General features: G+C 47.3%; 1 protein-coding gene across 1 annotated transcript; it reads left to right on the top strand.

Moving 5' to 3' along the window:
* Window positions 1-4,310: 4,310 nt before the first annotated feature.
* tgfbi (transforming growth factor, beta-induced) lies at window positions 4,311-13,868 on the top strand. The gene is made up of 17 exons (XM_008420973.3): window positions 4,311-4,523; window positions 5,450-5,548; window positions 9,294-9,358; window positions 9,427-9,584; window positions 9,652-9,816; window positions 10,873-11,019; window positions 11,099-11,240; window positions 11,320-11,532; window positions 11,773-11,910; window positions 11,989-12,131; window positions 12,277-12,413; window positions 12,478-12,608; window positions 13,032-13,156; window positions 13,229-13,331; window positions 13,403-13,452; window positions 13,521-13,545; window positions 13,614-13,868. The coding sequence occupies exons 1-17, from the start codon at window positions 4,411-4,413 to the stop codon at window positions 13,673-13,675; spliced, it is 2,016 nt and encodes a 671-aa protein (XP_008419195.2). The 5' UTR covers window positions 4,311-4,410; the 3' UTR covers window positions 13,676-13,868.
* The last annotated feature ends 4,875 nt before the right edge of the window (window positions 13,869-18,743 follow it).

Here is an 18,743-nt window from a genome sequence, read left to right as displayed (position 1 = left end):
AAAAAAAAAACTATATCCTATTAAACAACTTACACTGTTTAAGAAAATAAAATAAGGCCTCATATCCTCTACTTCCTGAATCTTTTTGTAATAAATCAACAATATCAAATTTCATTTTCATACTACTAAGGTTTCTAATTAATTTATTTCTTTGCATCAAATAATTCCTACAGCTCAAAATATCATGTTCCACTGTCTCATCTTCCCCGCAGTCACATTTCCCTGTCTGATGTTTCCCTATCAAAAATAATGACCTATTTAGTCCAGTATGTCCGATTCTAAACCGTGAAAAAATTATCTCTTCTCTCCTTATTCTTTCTGTTCTTCTCATTTGACCAATATTCTTTTGAATTTTATATAACCACCTTCCTTTCTTTTCTTCTTCCCATAACTTTTGCCACTTCCCGGAAGTCTCCCTGTTTTGTACCTTTTATCACTCTAATATGTAGCTTTCAGAAATACATGACCAACTACACAAACAGATAAAAGATATATTATCATACAACATATGAACACTAATTATGCAAAACAAAAAACACAGGGATCATTTTCTTTATGTAGCAACAGAAACAGACTAGCAGCATTATGATTATTACTATCATTATTGAACTAGGTGAGTTATTAAAACAGACTCTTATTGACAGACAGACAGTAGTTTCTGTTTCTGCTCCATCAACTTTTGCTTCATGAATGTTTTCATGGTGAAAAATTGGCCAACAAAATGAAAAACAATTGTCTGTTTTTATTGTAATATGATGCCAACAGTCCGAAGCTCTTTGGATCATTAGTTTCATAAAAATGTTGTTCATTGTTGAGCAAGTAAAACAGACAAACTAAAAAAAATCACAAACTAATTTAGCATGTTATAAAGTGACAGCAAAGGGTTAAATATCACCTGTAATCAGGTGGAAATGAACCTTTTATCTGACGAAGGGAGAAAATTTCCACCAAAATATTCAGAAATTTTGAGATTAATCTAAAAACAATTAACGGGAAATTTCCTGAGCTCTGAAAGTAGAAAATTAAGAAAATTTTCAGAAAATTTTCAGAAAATTTGAGATCAAAGTTTCCTCAGGCAAAAAGTTTTTCACGTCTGAAACCCAGAAATTTCCTTCCTGGAAAATGTCTGAATTTATTCTCTTTACTTTTCAAGCTCAGAAAATTAAAACCTTTTTTCTACAAACTTTCTGAGATTAATTTAAAACATGTTTTAATTCTTTGTGTATCTTTACTTCCGGTGGACATAATACAAGGTAAGGTTAATAAGAGCAGCATTTCAGTGTTAGACAGCTGCGGGGGACTAAAGTAGGAACCAGACCGATTCTCTCAGCGTAAGAAGTTCATTTATTTAGTTTACGATTTTGTTATTGCTTCTTTTTTAAACAGCAGCTGATTAAACTGAATGTAAAACCTTGACATGATTATATGAGTTGTTTTGACCAGAAATCGATCAGATTCCCGGCCTCATTTGCCCTTGTCTCCCTTGTCTCCCTTGTCTCCCTTGTCTCCCTTGTCTCCCTTGTCTCCCCCTCCTCTCATCTCTCATTAGCCTATTTCCTGTCAAGCTACCTTCAAATAAAAGCCACTAGAAAAAAATCCTTAAAAAATACAACCTGGGATGTTTTGTTGTGTGTTCGATCCCAGTTCTGACCGATGGAGCCAATAAATCGGTTAATTGATTGAGACTCGTCTGTTCAGGATCTGTGAGGTGCTTTCAGGCTCAGATCTCCGGCTCCTGATTGGATGACATCATCAGGGTCACCTGCTGACAGGTAAGCCTCATCTAGTTTCTGATTGGTCCGTCAGAGGAACCTGGAGCGGATGCAGTTCAGGTGAACTTCCTGTCTGGTCTCAGCAGGGGGCGGAGCCACAGGTCAGGCGTGTTCATCAGGTTCTGGGTCCGGTCTGATGAATCCCAGAGAAAGTCCTCTGCGCCGCCAGCAGGGGGCGCTGGAGTCCATCAGTTCAACTCTGAGGTTGGAGAACTCCGTTCGAGGGGACCCATAAGGGCAAGTCCTCCCGTGGATCGATGCTTTTAATGTTTTTATCTTTTTCTAAATCTCTTTCTCTGGTTTTATTTTAATCATGTAAAGCACTTTGAAACGCCCTGCTGCTGAAATGTGCTGTACAAATAACATTTGATTGATTGATTGATTGGATCTTCATTCTCTAGCCGGGTCGGTCCAGTTTGATGAACAGAACTCTAGAACAGATTACAGAGTTCTGATGGAAACTAAAATCACTTTTAGCTTCTGCTGCTGGTTCCAGTTAAATCCAGATTATAATCCCAGATTCTCACATAAAAATCCCTCAATAATCAGGTCCGTCAGAACCCTGAGGTCCAGAGGTTCTGATGGGTCCAGAGGTTCTGATGGGTCCAGAGGTTCTGATGGGTCCAGAGGTTCTGATGGGTCCAGAGGTTCTGCAGAACGGGTCGGTGGTTCAGGGGCTCCTGATCATTTTTCTTCTTTTAATCAGCCGAGTTCTGATCCGATTCTTCATTTAAAACCGGAAGCAGCTTCCAGATGACGGCGCCACCTAATCAGCATATTTGGTCCAGACACATAGATTTAAAACATCTAGAGCTGTAGATCATGAATCATGTCAAAGATTTGAACTAAAGGAAGACAAACATGAATCGGATCATTTTAACAGTTAGAAACTTTATTTATTTCCTGCAATCCAGAACAAAATGGCTCCAAACGTTTGTTATGAATTATTGCAACATAAAGGACCTGAAAACGAGAAGGAAGATTTTCTGTTTCATCATCAGAACGTGAAATGCAGAAGTTCAGGAACTCCACATGGTTCTGCTTTCACTCCCGTCAGAAGGAACCGGACCAACAGATTCTCTCATCCTGGAATCTCCTGGATTCTCCTGGACCAGGACTCAAGACTCAAGTCTGCTGCTGCTGATCCAATCACAGCTGTTGGTTTTCAGCATATTTATAAACCGATGGAGGGCTTCTCCTGCTGCTGACCTTTGACCTCTGAGAACATCTGGAAACCTGGCCGTGTGCACAAAGCAGCTCTGTGTCCCACACACACACACACACACACACACACACACACACACACACACACACACACACACAGAGACACACACACACACCCAGACACACACACACACACACACACACACACACACACACAGAGACACACACACACACACACACACACACACACACACACACACACACACACACACACACACACAGACACACACACAGAGACACACACACACACCCACACACACACACACACACACACACACACACACCCAGACACACACACACTCACTCACACACACACACACACACTCACTCCTGGTGCTGCAGAGGAAGCTCTAACTGGAAACACATTGAGGTGGAGACGCCCAGTTCCAGCTCACTAACTGGGACTGGTCTGTTCCCAGTTCTGGTTTCCATCAGACTGATGATGATGAAGATGATGATGATGATGATGAAGCTCTGATTCTTTTCTGTTTGGTTCAGTCTGTGATAAATTCATCATATTTTCAATCAGAAACGTTTTCAGCTGTTAAATCCGATAAACTGATCTGAGACGTTTCAGTTTCTAATGTTTTTCCGGTTTTCCTGGTCACTCAATGTGGAACGTGGAGGCTAACACTGGCATTAGCTGCTAGATGCTATTTTATGCTAGCACAGCTTCACTAACATGCTAACGGCTGTTAGCACAGCTTGAGCTTAACAACAGTTTCCAGCGTCCAATCAGATCGTGCCAAAGCAGAAATTAGCGAGGAAAGCACTTCCTGCTGTTAGCATTAGCATTAGCTTTACGGAGCTGTCAGAAACACGTGAATAGAAAAGTTCTGGATCCGGAGTTCGGTTAGTCCAGACTGAAAGGTTCCAGTTCAACGTTCAGGTTCTGCACTGGGAACCAGTTCATTCAGCCCCTGCAGAGGTCAGAGGTCAGGTCTTCTGACCCCCCATCATGTCCTTCATGATGAAGTCTCTTCACAGCCATGATGTTTGGTTGCCATGACAACACCTGCTGAGTCCACAGTGTCCGACCGAACCTCCGGGTCATCAGAACCTGACCTGCTGATGAGTTTCAGGTGCAGTGAAGCCCCGCCCCCTCCGCTGGCCACGCCCCTTCGGTTTTCCAGCTTTGTTTGGAAAAGAAGGATCCCAGTCAGAGTTGTGAAGGTTCGGTTCTGGTCCAGTTCCCTCAGCGGGCTGAGGTCAGAACTTTAACTGGGTCTCTGCCCCTCCTCCAGGTCTTCCTCCTCCTCCTCCTCCTCCTCCTCCTCCTCCTCCTCCTCCCCCTCCTCCTCCTCCTCCTCCTCCTCCTCCTCCTCCTCCTCCTCCTCAGGCAGCAGCAGAACCCTGGGAGCAGAGCAGCAGGACGGTTCGGACGGCACCAGGAGTTGGACTCTTTTTAGTCGAGATGAAGTCGTGGTTGTTGGTTTCGGTTCTGGCCGTGGTTCTGGCCGTGTGCGGGTCCCGGTCTCCGTACCAGACGGTTCTGCAGCACAGCCGGATCCGAGGCCGGCAGCAGGGGTGAGTGTCCGAACCGAGCCGAACCGAACAGCTCAGAGTTCTGCTCCAAGACCCGACAAACGGTTTCTTTAAGCGCATCAGAAGTTCTTCTGGGTCCGAGCAGGAAAAGTTCTGCAGAACTTGTCCAGTTCCGGACATCTGGACCTGCAGGGCGCCCTCTGCTGGACGCTCAGGATAATGGAGCAGGACAATGACGTTGTCACGAGTATCACTGTAGTATCACTGTAGTATCACTGTAGTATTACTGTAGTATCACTGTAGTATCACTGTAGCAGTGAAACCTACAGCAGGTCAGTACTACTCGGTACCGGAGGTTCTGCCAGAACCGCCTCAGTGGACCAAGTTAGTTACAGAGGGAGTCTCAGTTCATATGAACCGGTTCTTTTAAGGTGGACTGAGTCTCATAAAGGTGGAACCAGGTCATTTAAGGTTGACCCAGCTGGTACTGACCCAGTTGAGGTTCTGGACCGGGTGATTTAAAGCTGCAGTTTGTAACTTTTCTATTCTGTGATCAGATCTCTGCTTGTAGCTACAGTCTCAGAGCTGTCAGTCACACTTGTGTATATGCTGCTCACCCCTCCCCGTTTCTCTCTGCTGCTACAGTCTGCCATAAATGCTAGGCTAGTTAGCATAGCCTCAGATGAGGCAGGAAAACAGTTTTCCTGTGATGGTAAGTCGTTTCTCTGCGATTAGCAGCGAGTACGTGACTTTGATTGGCAGCGCTAAGACCCGCCTCTTGGCTCTGATTGGTTGTTTTTGGTTCATCTTTTGGACGGAGACGGATGAATCTGTCGCCATGGTGACATCCTGCAGTCTCAGGAGGAATGGACCCGACCGGCTGAGCTGCTGGTTCAGTCTGTGACCCATTCCTCCTTAAACGAAGCTGTGGAGGTTCTGCTGACGTCTGTTTGGGTTTTCTGTTTCAGGCCCAACGTCTGCGCCATGCAGCAGATCAAAGGAACCAACAGGAAGTACTTCACCAACTGCAAGCAGTGGTACCACCGCAAGATCTGCGGCAAGCCGACGTGAGTGAAACTAGACCGAGTCGTTTCAGGTCAACCGGAACCATCCGGGCCGGGCTGCTCGGTCAGCTCAGGACGCTGAACGCAGCCCAACCGCATCAGGGCGGAAACAAACAGGAAGTGAGGTTTTTGTTTGCAGGAAGTGGACAGCTGAAGCAGCCTTTAGCGGAGCCTGACTGCAGTTTGTGACCCGGTTCTGTGTGGATGGGGAGTGGGAGCAGGAGTGGTGGGGTTGGGGTGCGATGCGTTCACTGACCCAGGCTCCTTTCATCACGTCAGGGTTTAGGTTTGCGGTCTGTCTTCTTCTGCTGCGACGTTCGGCCTGCAGGCGCCGCGCAGCCTGTCGCATACGGACCTGATTTACTTCCAGATACGGTGGAAACTCCAGAATCGCGTCGTCCAGTCTGCCATGTGACGTCGGAAGGAAGTCGCATTTGGGGGAAACATAACATTGTTGGATGCCACTCATGACTTTTTTCACCCCAATGCGACTTTTGTCGACTGTTTTCATGTCAGGCTGAAGGGCGTTAAAAGTCGTACTGCGGTGGAATGTGGGATTGGTTTCCTGTGTGAGATTAGCTGCTGGTGCCAGTGGCTGGCCTGCAGTACCAGGACATGCCACCAGGTGTCACCTGTCCAGGTGTTTCTGTTACCTGACTCCAACCGTCTGGATGAGCTGCAAACTTCCTGCATTCATGAAAACTGTCTGGACTCCGAGGGAACGAGCCTCCATCATTTTCCAGATTGTTCTGGAGGTTTTCTAGAAGCTGGAGGGATGATGGGATCTCAGGGGGGATTCTGGGTAATTGGTGGAATCCGACTGGTTCTGGATTTGGCTGGACCAGACTGGGTCAGACTGGACCAGGCTGCTGTCCTGTCCAGGTTGAGGTGACGCCATCAGTATGTCTCCCAGACGGCGTCTGGGCGATGGAAGCCGTCATAAAGAGCGCAGTGTTTCCAGACAGGAAATGGGATTTATTCCTGCGGGAGCGTCGCAGCGCTGCAGGTTTATGTTGGAGCCGGTTCAGATTCCTCTGCTGGATGTTCCTGGAAACGGAGCGGCTGAGTTACTGCGCCTCGTCTGTCTGGATCCACAGCCGACACCTTGTTTAGAACAAACGGGAGCCGGTTTTCCATCTGGACGGATAATCAGGACCAGCCTTTGCCGCGGCGCTGATCTCCATCTGTGGACGCTTAGTGCCTCCAGACGCCGATGGCGCTGAGCTTAACGAGCCGCAGAGAGCCGGCCCGGTTCAGGGAGCTCACCTGAACCCCAGCTTCTACACACAAGCAGAACCGAGTCCAGGTTCTCTTTCCCAGATTTCCCCTCCGGTCAAAGAAGATGAAGAAAAACATCTGAACGACTTTGGGTCAAACCCACCGAGGTCCAGAACCAACAGGTCCGGTCCAGATTAATGAGAAGCAAACAGAAACCAGATCAGAAGTCAGGCAGTGGTACCGGGTCAGAACTTTGGGTCTCATCCCGACCAGATGAGCCTCCAGAGGTCAGGAGGTCAAACATCCCAACTCAGAGCCAGCAGAGCCGCATGTTCCTGATATTAGCATTAGCATGCTAACCCTCAGCCTGGATGCTTTTCACATTTACCATCGGCCATTGAAGATGGCTGCCATTTCTTAAGATGGCAGCCATTTTGAGCCTTTTAGACCAGTTTCCATGAAATGTTCCCGCCTTCATGACTTGGACGAACTTTTTGTCTCGTCATGTTCGTAAAACGTTAAAGTGACGAAACGCAGCAGAATCAGAAACTGAGGATTTTACCGTTAGCGAAATGAGAGACAGACGACTTCATAGTTAGCATTAGCTTCTGCTAACATTTACGTATTTAGCGGTTAGCTATTTGGGTTCTTCCCGGCGGTTCTCCGGCCGTCTCGGATGCCTGTTGGTTGTTGTTCTCTCAGAGAAAATTTACTTTACGAGTCCAGTCGGCCGGTTCTGCTTCACGGTGGAAGTTCTGATATGATTCATTGAGGTGGGTAGAACTGGGACCGGGTTCTACCCAACCCGGATCAGAACCAGCAGCTGCTGCAGTAATCAGTGGATGAGTTTCTCTGATGCTGAGACGTTAGAAATGCTCTGCAGCTGGTAGAAGGCCCACTTTTAAACCGTGTTTATGAGCCTCTGAAGGGCCACGTCAGAGGTCAGAGGTCAGCCTGATCTCTGGTTTCAGCTGGGACAACTGAAGCTGTTCTGACTCCAGATCTATAACTCTAGATTGTTAATCTAATTACATCAGTTTAGGGCTGAAACGATTCCTCGACTGATTCGAGTTCCTCGATTATTAAAATCCCTTGAGGAAAATGGATCTGCCTCGCAGTTTCGTTAAATTGTTTTATTATTTGGCGCACCGCGTTCCGCCCGGGTCCTTATTTGCGGCGCGTAGTGATGTCACTTCCGCCTATGAGTTGTTGCTAACTAGCAGCATGACGTTGAATTTTCCGCAGATTTATCAGGTTTTGGGGGACAAATGAGCAGTTAAATTGTGCGGCGCGATGCTTGAGGCGCGTCAGTTTTTCTGCTTCCCGAACCGCGACGTCACACTGGGCGGGGGAGAGATGGATTACTCAATTCATTCTAAAAAAATAGCTTCTCCACCTTATTCCTAACCCCCAGGAGGCTTTGCGTGATTTATGGGCGCGGCTTCCGCTGCTAACCGGAACCGCCATTTGTTTACATGTTAGCAACTCGCTAACCGGCTTCCACAGAGGATTTATGCTATAAAATATGTGGGAACTCCAGTTATCACTGCTTACATGTAGCAATATTGTTTTACCGCTACCTACAGCTAATGCGGGAGGGATGGCGACTTGAAGAAATGGCTGCAAATAACCCGCACTAGCATAGTTAGCTACTTCACTGACTCAGTTGCTTCGGATGCTCTACTCTGAGTCCCTCCCGGATGACCGAGCTTCTCTCTCTAAGGGAGAGCCCAGCCACCCTGCGGAGGAGGAAACCCATTTCGGCCGCTTGTACCCGTGATCTCGTTCTTTCGGTCATGACCCAAAGCTCATGACCATAGATGAGGGTGGGAACGTAGATCGACCGGTAAATCGAGAGCTTCGCTTTTTGGCTCAGCTCTCTCTTCACCACGACGGACCGGTACAGCGCCCGCTTCACGGCAGACGCTGCCCCAACCCGCCTGTCGATCTCCCTTCTTCCCTCATTATGAACAAGATCCCCAGATACTTAAACTCCTCCACTTGAGGCAGGACGACCCCCCTGACCCGGAGAAGGCTCTCTACCCTTTTCCGGCTTTTTTGCACCATATGAATGAAATCGTAATTATTTTAGGACACGTGGCTCTGACACCTGGGCGTGTTGATGTGACGTCAGCAGGTTGAATGGAAGGCGACTGGCTTTGTGTGTATGAGGAAGTGGCATAGTTTGGCCTGGTCGGTCTGTGTCCTTGTAAAGTTTGAAGCATGATAATCAAAATGGAATAAATCGATAATCGTGACAGAAGAAAGAAGTGGCCTGGAGATGATTGACACACGGACAGATGAGATTCCCCAGTTAACCTCTACCACCATTTAGGCTCTTTAAATATACATATTTGAAAAGTTAAATTGACATTTGTGACTGTACACGAAATAGATCAGCAAATACTGCAGTAAGCATATTGGAAGGGAACGCAAAAGGAAAATGTCCCCTGGAGGACTCCGTAGATTTCTGTTGCCTCTGAAGAGAAGTTGCCCGTTGACTCGGCCCGTTGCTCCGTCTCCTCCGCAGCGTCATCACCTACGAATGCTGTCCAGGTTACGAGAAGCTTCCAGGGGAGAAGGGCTGCCCTGCCGGTACGTCATGTGACCTCTGACCTCACCTGTGTTCTGCAGCATGAAGTTCTGACGGAGTTCTGTTGCAGCGCTGCCTCTGGTGAACATCTACAGCACTCTGGGCGCGGTCGGCGCCTCCACCACCCAGATGTACTCGGACCGAGCCCGGCTGAGGGAGGAGGTGGAGGGACCGGGCAGCTTCACCTTCTTCGCTCCCAGCAACGAGGCGTGGGCCGCCCTGCCCGCGGTCAGTATGGGCCTCGGGGTCGCCGGGGGTCAACGCCGCCCGCGCTCACTCTGTGGTCCTGTTGCAGGAGATCCTGGACGCTCTGGTGAGCAACGTGAACATCGAGCTGCTGAACGCGCTGCACTACCACATGGTGAACCGCCGGCTGACCTCCGAGGAGCTGAAGCACGGATCGTCCTTCCCCTCCATGTACCAGGACTCGCACGTCCACATCCACCACTACAGCAACGGGGTGAGCAAGATCAGCTCTGTGGACGCAGCTACACAGCTAGCAGCGCTAACGCTAAAGCGCTAACGCTAGAGCACGAGTCAAACATTAGCCCTAACATGGGATTTAGCAGAAGCTAATGCTAAACTACTAACTTCAACCATGTTGATATCCATCGTGAGTCAGTGACATGCTCTATGGCAGAGTATATCGCCCTCTGCAGACTGAAACGTGTCATTGCACCGTTCCCCTCTGGTTGGCGCTTCAGGAAGTGATTCTGGATCAGAACTTTCTCTCCTGGTTTCAGTTTCACAGCTGTTGAAGTTTGCTAACCGCCGCGGGGCTCCAGGAAACACGACGCAATGAAAAACATTTGCTGCACTGCAAAAAATTAGAAAATTACTGGAACAGATCAAAGCTGTTTTATTTGGAATGGAAGTTGTGACTTTAATCACACAGAACTTTATATGTTGTTTACTTTTTATCATTCAAACCTACAAACACCTGCAACAAAAACCCAATCTCCAGATTTTACTATCCTTAATTAATACATACATTTTAAGTTTAGTGCTAAAACCTTTAAATCATATCTGACCTTTAAACACTAAATCCCTCAGGCTGCAGGTTAAACCATCATTTTGTGTTGATGTTTGTTTTCTGTTTTATTTTTATTCCTGCACATTTCTTGTTTCAGTGTGGACAGGAAATGGAACAGCTGCGTAAAAACACTTCAGAATAAGAGCATGAATATAAACATCTTAACTGCTTGAAGAAAGAAAACTTCCACACAGACGCTGAACTTTATTCAGCTGAAAGTTTACAGAGCAATCAAGTAAATTAGTGCTGTAAAAATTAGCTTAATGGAAGCTAAGTGCGCTAAACCGCTAACTAGCAAAGTGCTGAAAGAACATTGGCTCTGCTGTTCGCGGGTTAGCAGATGTTTTCCCTCAGCGGGTTAGCGCGGGGACGTTTTCTGACCGTCACAGCGCTCTGCGTGATGATGTCACTTCCTGTCTGAGGGCTGCAGCAGACGGTTCCTCCGTCTGCGGTGGATCTGACCGGCAGGTTGTCGTCTCTCAGATCGTGACGGTGAACTGCGCCCGCCTCATCAAACCCGACCAGCACGCCACCAACGGCATCGTCCACGTCATCGACCGCGTCATCACCGCCGTGTCCAGCGACATGCAGTCCATCGTCGACGTCGACGACGACCTGGAGACGCTCCGCGTGAGTAAAGCCCTCAGGGAACTCCTGGTGTGATGATGAACATGCGTTCTGACATCACTTCCTGTCTTCACGCCTGCAGGCGGCGTTCGCAGCGGCGGGGCTGAGCACCCTGCTGGAGAGTCCGGGTCAGTACACCGTCTTCGCTCCCACCAACGACGCCTTCGCCAAAATTCCTCGGGAGACCCTGAACCGGATCCTGGGAGACCCCGTAGCTCTGAAAGGTGTCCGTCTCTCTGCCTGATGGTAACCCAGTGTCTCCGGGCGCTGCTGACCTCTCGCTGACCTCTCGCTGACCTCCAGACCTGCTGAACTACCACATCCTGAAGCAGCTGCAGTGCGCCGAGTCCATCGTGTCGGGAACGTCCGTGGAGACGCTGCAGGGCGCGGCGCTGGAGGTCGGCTGCGACGGCGACCAGATGACCCTGAACGGGAACGCCATCGTCACCAAGAGGGACCAGCTGGGAACCAACGGCGTCATCCACTACATCAGCCAGCTGCTCATCCCAGACTCAGGTACCGGTTCTGGTTCTGGTTCTGAACCATCTGCTCAGCTCCTGAACACACTCACTCAGGACAGGGGGCCCAAACTGAGGCTCGGGGGCCACTTCTGGCCGGTGCAGGTGGAAACTTTTTGTTAAATTCTAACAGGAAAAGTTGAGATGAAATATTCATCGTTTTAGAACCAATCAAAGTTGAACCGTCAGGGTTCTGGTCTGGTTCTGGTCCGGTTCTGAAGCCCTGCTTCACCTGCAGCTAAAACTCTGCTGGAGCTGGCGGAGGACTCGTCCGTTTCCACGGCGACCAGGCTGTTTGTGGACGCCGGCCTGTCGTCCCACCTGACGGGCTCGGAGGCGCTAACCATGCTAGCGCCGCTAAACGACGCCTTCAAAGGTAACACGGCAGCTGGAGGCTGACCAGGCCACCTGGTGAACAGGTGAGGTGACCACTTCCTGCCGCCTTGTCCAACAGGAAGCATGGCGATGACCCCTGACCTCCGGGCGCTGATGAAGAACCACCTGCTGAAGCAGCAGCTGTCCTCCAAGGCGCTGTACCACGGCCAGCAGCTGCAGACGCTGGGCGGCCTCACGCTGCGCGTCTTCGTCTACAGGAACGTAAGAACGGGGTCAGAGGTCACGGGGTCGTCAGCTGGAGAACCTGATGGAGATAACCTACCAAACAAAATGTGGCATTTTAATCCTGTTAATAACTAAAACCTGAACCATGAACGTTCTGGTTCTGATGGTCCGTCCTGTCCAGAACCTCTGCATCGAGAACGCCTGCATCGCGGCTCATGACAGAACCGGCCGCTTCGCCACCATGTTCACGCTGGACAAGGTTCTGGCTCCGCCCACCGGGACGCTGATGGACGTCCTGAAGGCCGACGAGCGCTTCAGGTGAGTGTCGCACAACGGGCCGCCCCGGTTCCGACCCGCTCTGACCCGGTGCGTCCTCTTCCAGCCAGCTGGTCGGCGCCATCCAGACGGCCGGCATGACGGAGCTGCTCAACCAGCAGGGGGCGCTCACCTTCTTCGCTCCCACCGACGAGGCGTTCAGGGCCCAGCCGCCGGCCGAGCTCAGCCGGCTGCTCAGTGAGTGTGGAGGTTCTGACCCGGGTTCTGGTCCAGAACCGGGTTTGTTCAGTGGTTCTGATCCAGAATCAGAACCTTTGTGGGTCAGGAAAAAAAAAGATTGATTATTGGCACATCCTGAAGTTTTTCATACAATTTTATAAATTCATAAAAAGATAAAATTCCTTATTTAATATTTTATTGCCTGAAAGTCAAAAACATGTTGATCATTTGAGAAAAGCTGAAGATCTGTTATTGATTAGCTGATTGATTATTGGACAGTAAAAGGGACGAGGTCCCTGCAGGGGGCGCTGCTGCCTCTCCCTGTATATTCCTGACACTATAATCAGGACGCCTCCTGGTCGCCATGGAGACGGATCATTAGGCCCGCCACAACCAGGAAGTGGCCGGGCTGCAGCAGCCAATCAGCCTCTGTCTCTGCAGGAAACGCCGATCAGCTGGCGGCCGTCCTGCGGCTTCACCTGGGGGAGGGGCTGCTGGTGAGCGGGGGGGTCAGCTCCCACACCCGCCTGGCGCCGCTGCAGGGCGACAAGCTGGAGCTGGGCGTGGTCAGTGCCGCCGCCGCCGCCTGATTGGCCGCTGGGCGACCCGTGGCTGCGCTGACCGTGTCTCTGTTGCAGAGGAACTTCACCGTCTACGTCAACAAGGTTCCTGTGGCCGACGGCGACCTGATGGCCACCAACGGAGTCGTCCACGCCATCAACGCCTTCATCAGGCCTCTGGGTAAGCCCCGCCCCTCCTCAGGGTAGGCGCCGCCCCCTGCTGAGGTTCTGACCCGGCTGTCTCTGTTGCAGCTCCGAAGCTGGACCGGGAGCAGGCGGATGGACCGGCGGCCTCAACTCCAGTAAGAAACCAGTAACCAACCAGTAAACCGGGTGATGGTTCCAGTCTGACCTTTGCCCTCTGTTGCAGGTCGACTCCCGGAGGTTCAGGAACGGTGAGAGTCGGTTCTCCAGCTAATGGAGCCGGTACTGGTTCTGGTCCTGACTGTGTTTGTCTCCGCAGACGACTTGTTTGAGCGGGTTCTGATGAGCCGCTCCAGCAGAACCATGAACCGGCGCCAGTGAGGGGGCGGGGCTTCCAGCAGAACCACTTCCTGCTTCCTGTTTGCTGTAGAACCAGTTTGATTCTGTGAAATCCAACTCAGATCTTCTGTAAAGTGTGTCGTCCTGCAGCAGGTCGCAGTCCGGACCCGGACCAGAACCGGACCGGACCGGACTCACATTTGTAAAATAAAGCTGAGAGTGATGCTCCTCTTCATCAGTTCTTCATCCCTGAACCTGAACAGAGTCCTGGTTATGATAATTATAATAACATATAATCAGTGGTGGAGAAAGTACTCAAAAAATGTACTTAAGTAAAAGTAAAAAAGTACTAGCTTTTAAAAATACTTAAGTATTAAAAGTAAAAGTACTTGCTTAATGGATTACCTAATCGGTAATATCATTAAGTGAACCGATCGTATTTAGTTTTAATAAATTAGAAATATGCCATTTTAATGAACAATGCCACAGATAAAGCATGTTTTTATTGTGTTTATTCTCTGTAACATATTTTAGAGTTAGATATGTGAATCTATGCATCATAATTTCAGGGATGGAAACATCTGGTCTCCTGTCCTAACACAGCATGAACTTCACTTTTTTGCCACTAGTGGCTTTTATTTTGAAAGAAATCCAACAGAAAGGGGATGGAAAGAAGGTGGGTGGGGGAGGACATGGAACCGAGGAGCCACGTAGCAGAGTTATAGTCAAGACCAAGTCAAGACCAGCACCCCGCGCGACGTGACACAAAAAATTAACTTTTACCATCAAAATTGCTTCTCAAATTGAACTGAAAGATTCACCTTCCCATAAAAAAATCTAGATATTTAATACTTAGAGCTGAAATCAATTTAATCAGTAAAGATCCGTCCAGAAGAATCGGATCGTTCCTGAATGTCATATCACTATATTGCAGACTTTGGTCACAGCGTTGTTCCATATATGCGACACCTCAGTCAAAACCTCCACACAGTAATTCAGCGCATGAGTGACTTTATTTCATCACAGATGCAACATGTGTCTCAGTACAGCTAGCTTTGCTAGCACAGATCTTACCTTTCTTTAAGCTTTCCTTCCAAGTGACGCTAAAAGTTGGACGAAGTCTCACCGTCTGTGAAAGCGAAGCGCTGCTGATTTTACATGTCGCCATATCTATGATTTATGCAGATATTATATTATAGACAAACATCTCCTCCCGCTCAGAGGAAACCACTGCGCATGTCTGGAGCTCCGCAGCGAGTAAAGGTGGAGCCGATGGGTGACAACAGACACTAAGTCACGTTATTGCTGGGGTGGGCAACTCCAGGCCTCGAGGGTCTCCTGCAACTTTTAGATGCATCTCTACTTCAACACACCTGAGTCAAATAATAAGGTCGTTAGCAGGACTCTGGAGAACCTGCCTGAACAGAGGAGGTGATTCAGCTGTTGGATCCAGGTGTGTTCTACCAGGGAGACATCTAAGAGCTGCAGGACACCGGCCCTCCAGGACCAGGATTAGCCCACCCCTGCATTATTGCTTGGATTTTACGGCGCCACCTGAAATCCCTGAACTTCACATTTTAACGGAAGAAAAGAGCAACGGGACTTGGATGTAACGAGACAGTTTGTATAAATGTAGTGAAGTAGAAAGTACAGATACTTACTGTAAAATGTAGTGGAGTAAAAGTAGAAAGTATTAAATTTGCCTTTATATTATTTAAATATTTAAGTAAGAGAAAATACCAGAGTATTTCTTTCAGAAACAGGAATATGAAATCCATAGCTAACACCAATGTTATGCAATAGTAAATAAAGGTTTACTTTTAATATATTTGTGTCTTATCATGAACTATCTAAGATTTCAGTTTTAGTTTTTGTACTAAAAAGCTCAACTGTTTTTTTGCAACAGCAAAATGTTCCTTTATTGGTTTTTGAACGTTTTAAAGTTTAGATTAAATATGCATTGATCTGTGGGTTGTGTCAGTAAAACTCAAAAACTCTAAACTTTACATTCTGATGTGACAAATTACTGATAAGAGCAATTATTAATTTGTTCACAACATTTATTTGCTGTTTTCTGCTGTCAGAAAATCTGCCTGACCAACAGATTTACACAAAAATGTGTAAATCTGTGTTGTATAACACATAGTGTTATAATGTTATGTTCATTTTAACACAGTGTTAAAATGAACACAAAATGTGCTCATTTTGTGTTTTGTAACACAACAATAACACATTGTTGTGTTATTTTTAACATATCTTTATCAAGAGAGTTGGTCCTGGCACCCTGCTGTGCCAGGCCATGATCCTCAAGAGCTGCTGACTCCCAGTGCAGATTTCAGCCTTGGTAATTTATTACCAGCTGAACTGCCTCCAATGGCCATCAGCTAAGCCGAGCTGCATTCAGCCGTAAAGTCTGTTTTGATTCAAACTTCAGCAGTTTTCTAGCTGTTCTGTTGAGGTAGTGACATCCATTTGTGACATCACGCAAACTGATGTCACAAAGAGTGATGCACTGATGTCATAAGGCTGCAGACGTGAATTCTACGGTCATTGCCGTTGCAGAAGTCGCAAAGCAAACTACTGAAGATCAGCATTCGAAAGTTTTTTGTTTCTTGAGAATGGATTCTAACGTGAGTGAGCAGAGCAGGTCACCGCTTTCTCAATCAGTAAATGTTCCAATGAGCGCAGCCGGACCCGTAACAACGAAGGCTGAGAAGCTGTTTGGAATATTAAAAAAAGTAAGTATGTTGAGCTTCAACAGAAAGACTCCAGATAGAGAAGATGAGGAGGAGAAAGATCAGGATTGGAGAAAACAAATCAGCAATTTGATGGAGGCTAACGCCAAACTGGAGGAGGAGAAGACGTTGCTGGAGCAGAAAAGCACCTTCTTGCAGAAGAAAAGCGACATCTTTGAGCAGATGAGCAATGCCCTGCAACTGAAAATCTCTGCCCTGGAGCAGCAAAACACCGGCCTGAAGGAAAGAAGCAGCAGTCTGGAGAAGAAAAGCAACCTCTTGACACAAATGAACACCAACTTGGAGCAGGAAAACACGAAACAGGAGCAGAGGCTCAATGTGGTTAAGGATATAAACATCGCCCTGAGCCAGAAAATCACCACCCTGGAGCAGAAAAACACCAGCCTGGAGCAGAAAAACACCACCCTGGAGCAGAAAATCACCACCCTGGAGCAGAAAAACACCACCCTGGAGCAGAAAAACACCAGCCTGGAGCAGAAAATCACCACCCTGGAGCAGGACAACAAAACACTGGAAAAGGAAAAGACCGCTCTGGAGCCGAAAATCAGCATCTTAGAGCAGATAAACAATGCCCTGGAGCAGAAAAGCACCGGCCTGGAGCAGCAAAACACAGCCCTGAAGGAAAGAAGCAGCACTCTGGAGAAGAAAAGCACCATCTTGACACACATGAACACCAGTTTGGAGCAGGAAAACGTCAAACAGGAGCAGAGGCTCAATGTGGTTAAGGATATAAACATTGCCCTGAGGCAGAAAATCACCACCCTGGAGAAGGACACCAAAACACTGAAGAAAGAAAAGACCACTCTGGAGCAGAAAAGCACCTTTTTGGAGCAGATAAACACTGCCCTGGAGAAGGAAAACACCGCCCTGGAGAAGGAAAACACCGCCCTGGAGAAGGAAAAGACCGATCTGGAGAAGGAAAAGACCGCCCTGGAGAAGGAAAAGACCGATCAGGAGCAGAAAATCACCACCCTGGAGCAGGACAACATCGCCTTACAGAATAAAAGTACCGCTCTGGAGCAAAAAAGCACGGTTTTGGAGCAGATAAACACTGTCCTGGAGCAGATAAACACTGTCCTCGAGCAGGAAAATACTGCCCTGGAGCAGGAAAATACTGCCCTGAAGGAAAAAAGCGTCACTTTGGAGCAGGAACCAATAACCTTAGAGAAGAAAGGCACCATATTTCAGCGAATATATAGCAAAACATGCAGCTTTAAGTGGAACGGTTGAACAAAAGGCTGAGGGACACAGAGAAGCAGCAGATATAGCTGCTTCTCATGTCTGGGTTCTCTCCGGGTACTCCGGCTTCCTCCCAAGACCAAAAGCATGACTGTTAGGCATCTATCCTACCCATGGGATCACTAATCACACCACTAATCACGTGTTTAGTGGCTGTTTCAGACCAGCCACAGAAACAGCCACCTGTATTCAGACATGTGGTCAGAGATTTCTCCACTACACATTTGAAAATGAAATAGTGGCTTCATAGCGAGTCCTATAGGACTCCTGTCCGACCTCTAGGCCTTTATAGTAACTGCATGGAGTTTGCATGTTCTCCCCATGCATGTGTGGGTTCTCTCCGGGTACTCCGGCTTCCTCCCAAGACCAAAAGCATGACTGTTAGGCATCTATCCTACCCATGGGATCACTAATCACATCACTAATCACGTGTTTAGTGGCTGTACATGTAAACAACCTGCACAGTAAGAAAAATTCCGTAAAAAAACAGGAAAATGTCCTGGTAATTTTCTGTTTTTTTATGGAATTTCCAGCAGAATTTTTTCCGCAATTTAACAGCTTTTTCAGTTAAATTTTAAACATATAAAGCTGTTAAATTACGGAAAAAATTCCACTGAAATTCCGTAAAAAAACAGAAAATGTACTGGCAGAAAATTACCAGGACATTTTCAGTTTTTTTACGGAAAAATTTGAACTAAAATACTGTTAAATTACGGGAAACTTCTGACGGAAATTCTGTTAAAAAACTGAACATATCCTGGCAAAAAGTTACCAGGACATTTTCAGTTTTTTTTTCTTCCAGAATTTCCATCAAAATATTTTCCATAATTTAACAATTTATGTCAAATATACCAATATTTTGTTAACCCCAAACTGAAATTCTGTCTTTTTCTTTTGTGATATTTTCACACACTTTAAAAAAAAAAAAGAAAACCTTGGACATTTCCAAATACTTTTGTCTTCCAAACCATTGAAGTCTGTATTCTATATTAATTATAGTGTAAAATATATTAAAGTTAATGTATTTAATATATTCTTAGCATAATTTTGAAACAAAACTAAATTTTAAGTCTACAGGAAATGTAGTTGTAGAACACGAAACATTTAGCCACTAA

Source organism: Poecilia reticulata, chromosome 10, assembly GCF_904066995.2.
Source record: "Poecilia reticulata chromosome 10, P_reticulata-male-v2, whole genome shotgun sequence".
Taxonomy (NCBI): domain Eukaryota; kingdom Metazoa; phylum Chordata; class Actinopteri; order Cyprinodontiformes; family Poeciliidae; genus Poecilia; species Poecilia reticulata.
The sequence above is the reverse complement of the archived record's forward strand: the minus strand, read 5'-3'. Positions and strand labels throughout refer to the sequence as shown.

What these genes read in the sequence shown, in the direction of transcription:
- tgfbi (XM_008420973.3), top strand. Translation starts at nt 4,411, where the DNA reads ATGAAGTCGTGGTTGTTGGTTTCGGTTCTGGCCGTGGTTCTGGCCGTG. An exon ending in AAGATCTGCGGCAAGCCGAC is followed by an intron (nt 5,549 to 9,293) that starts GTGAGTGAAACT and finishes TCTCCTCCGCAG; the next exon opens with CGTCATCACCTACGAATGCT. An exon ending in CGTGGGCCGCCCTGCCCGCG is followed by an intron (nt 9,585 to 9,651) that starts GTCAGTATGGGC and finishes GTCCTGTTGCAG; the next exon opens with GAGATCCTGGACGCTCTGGT.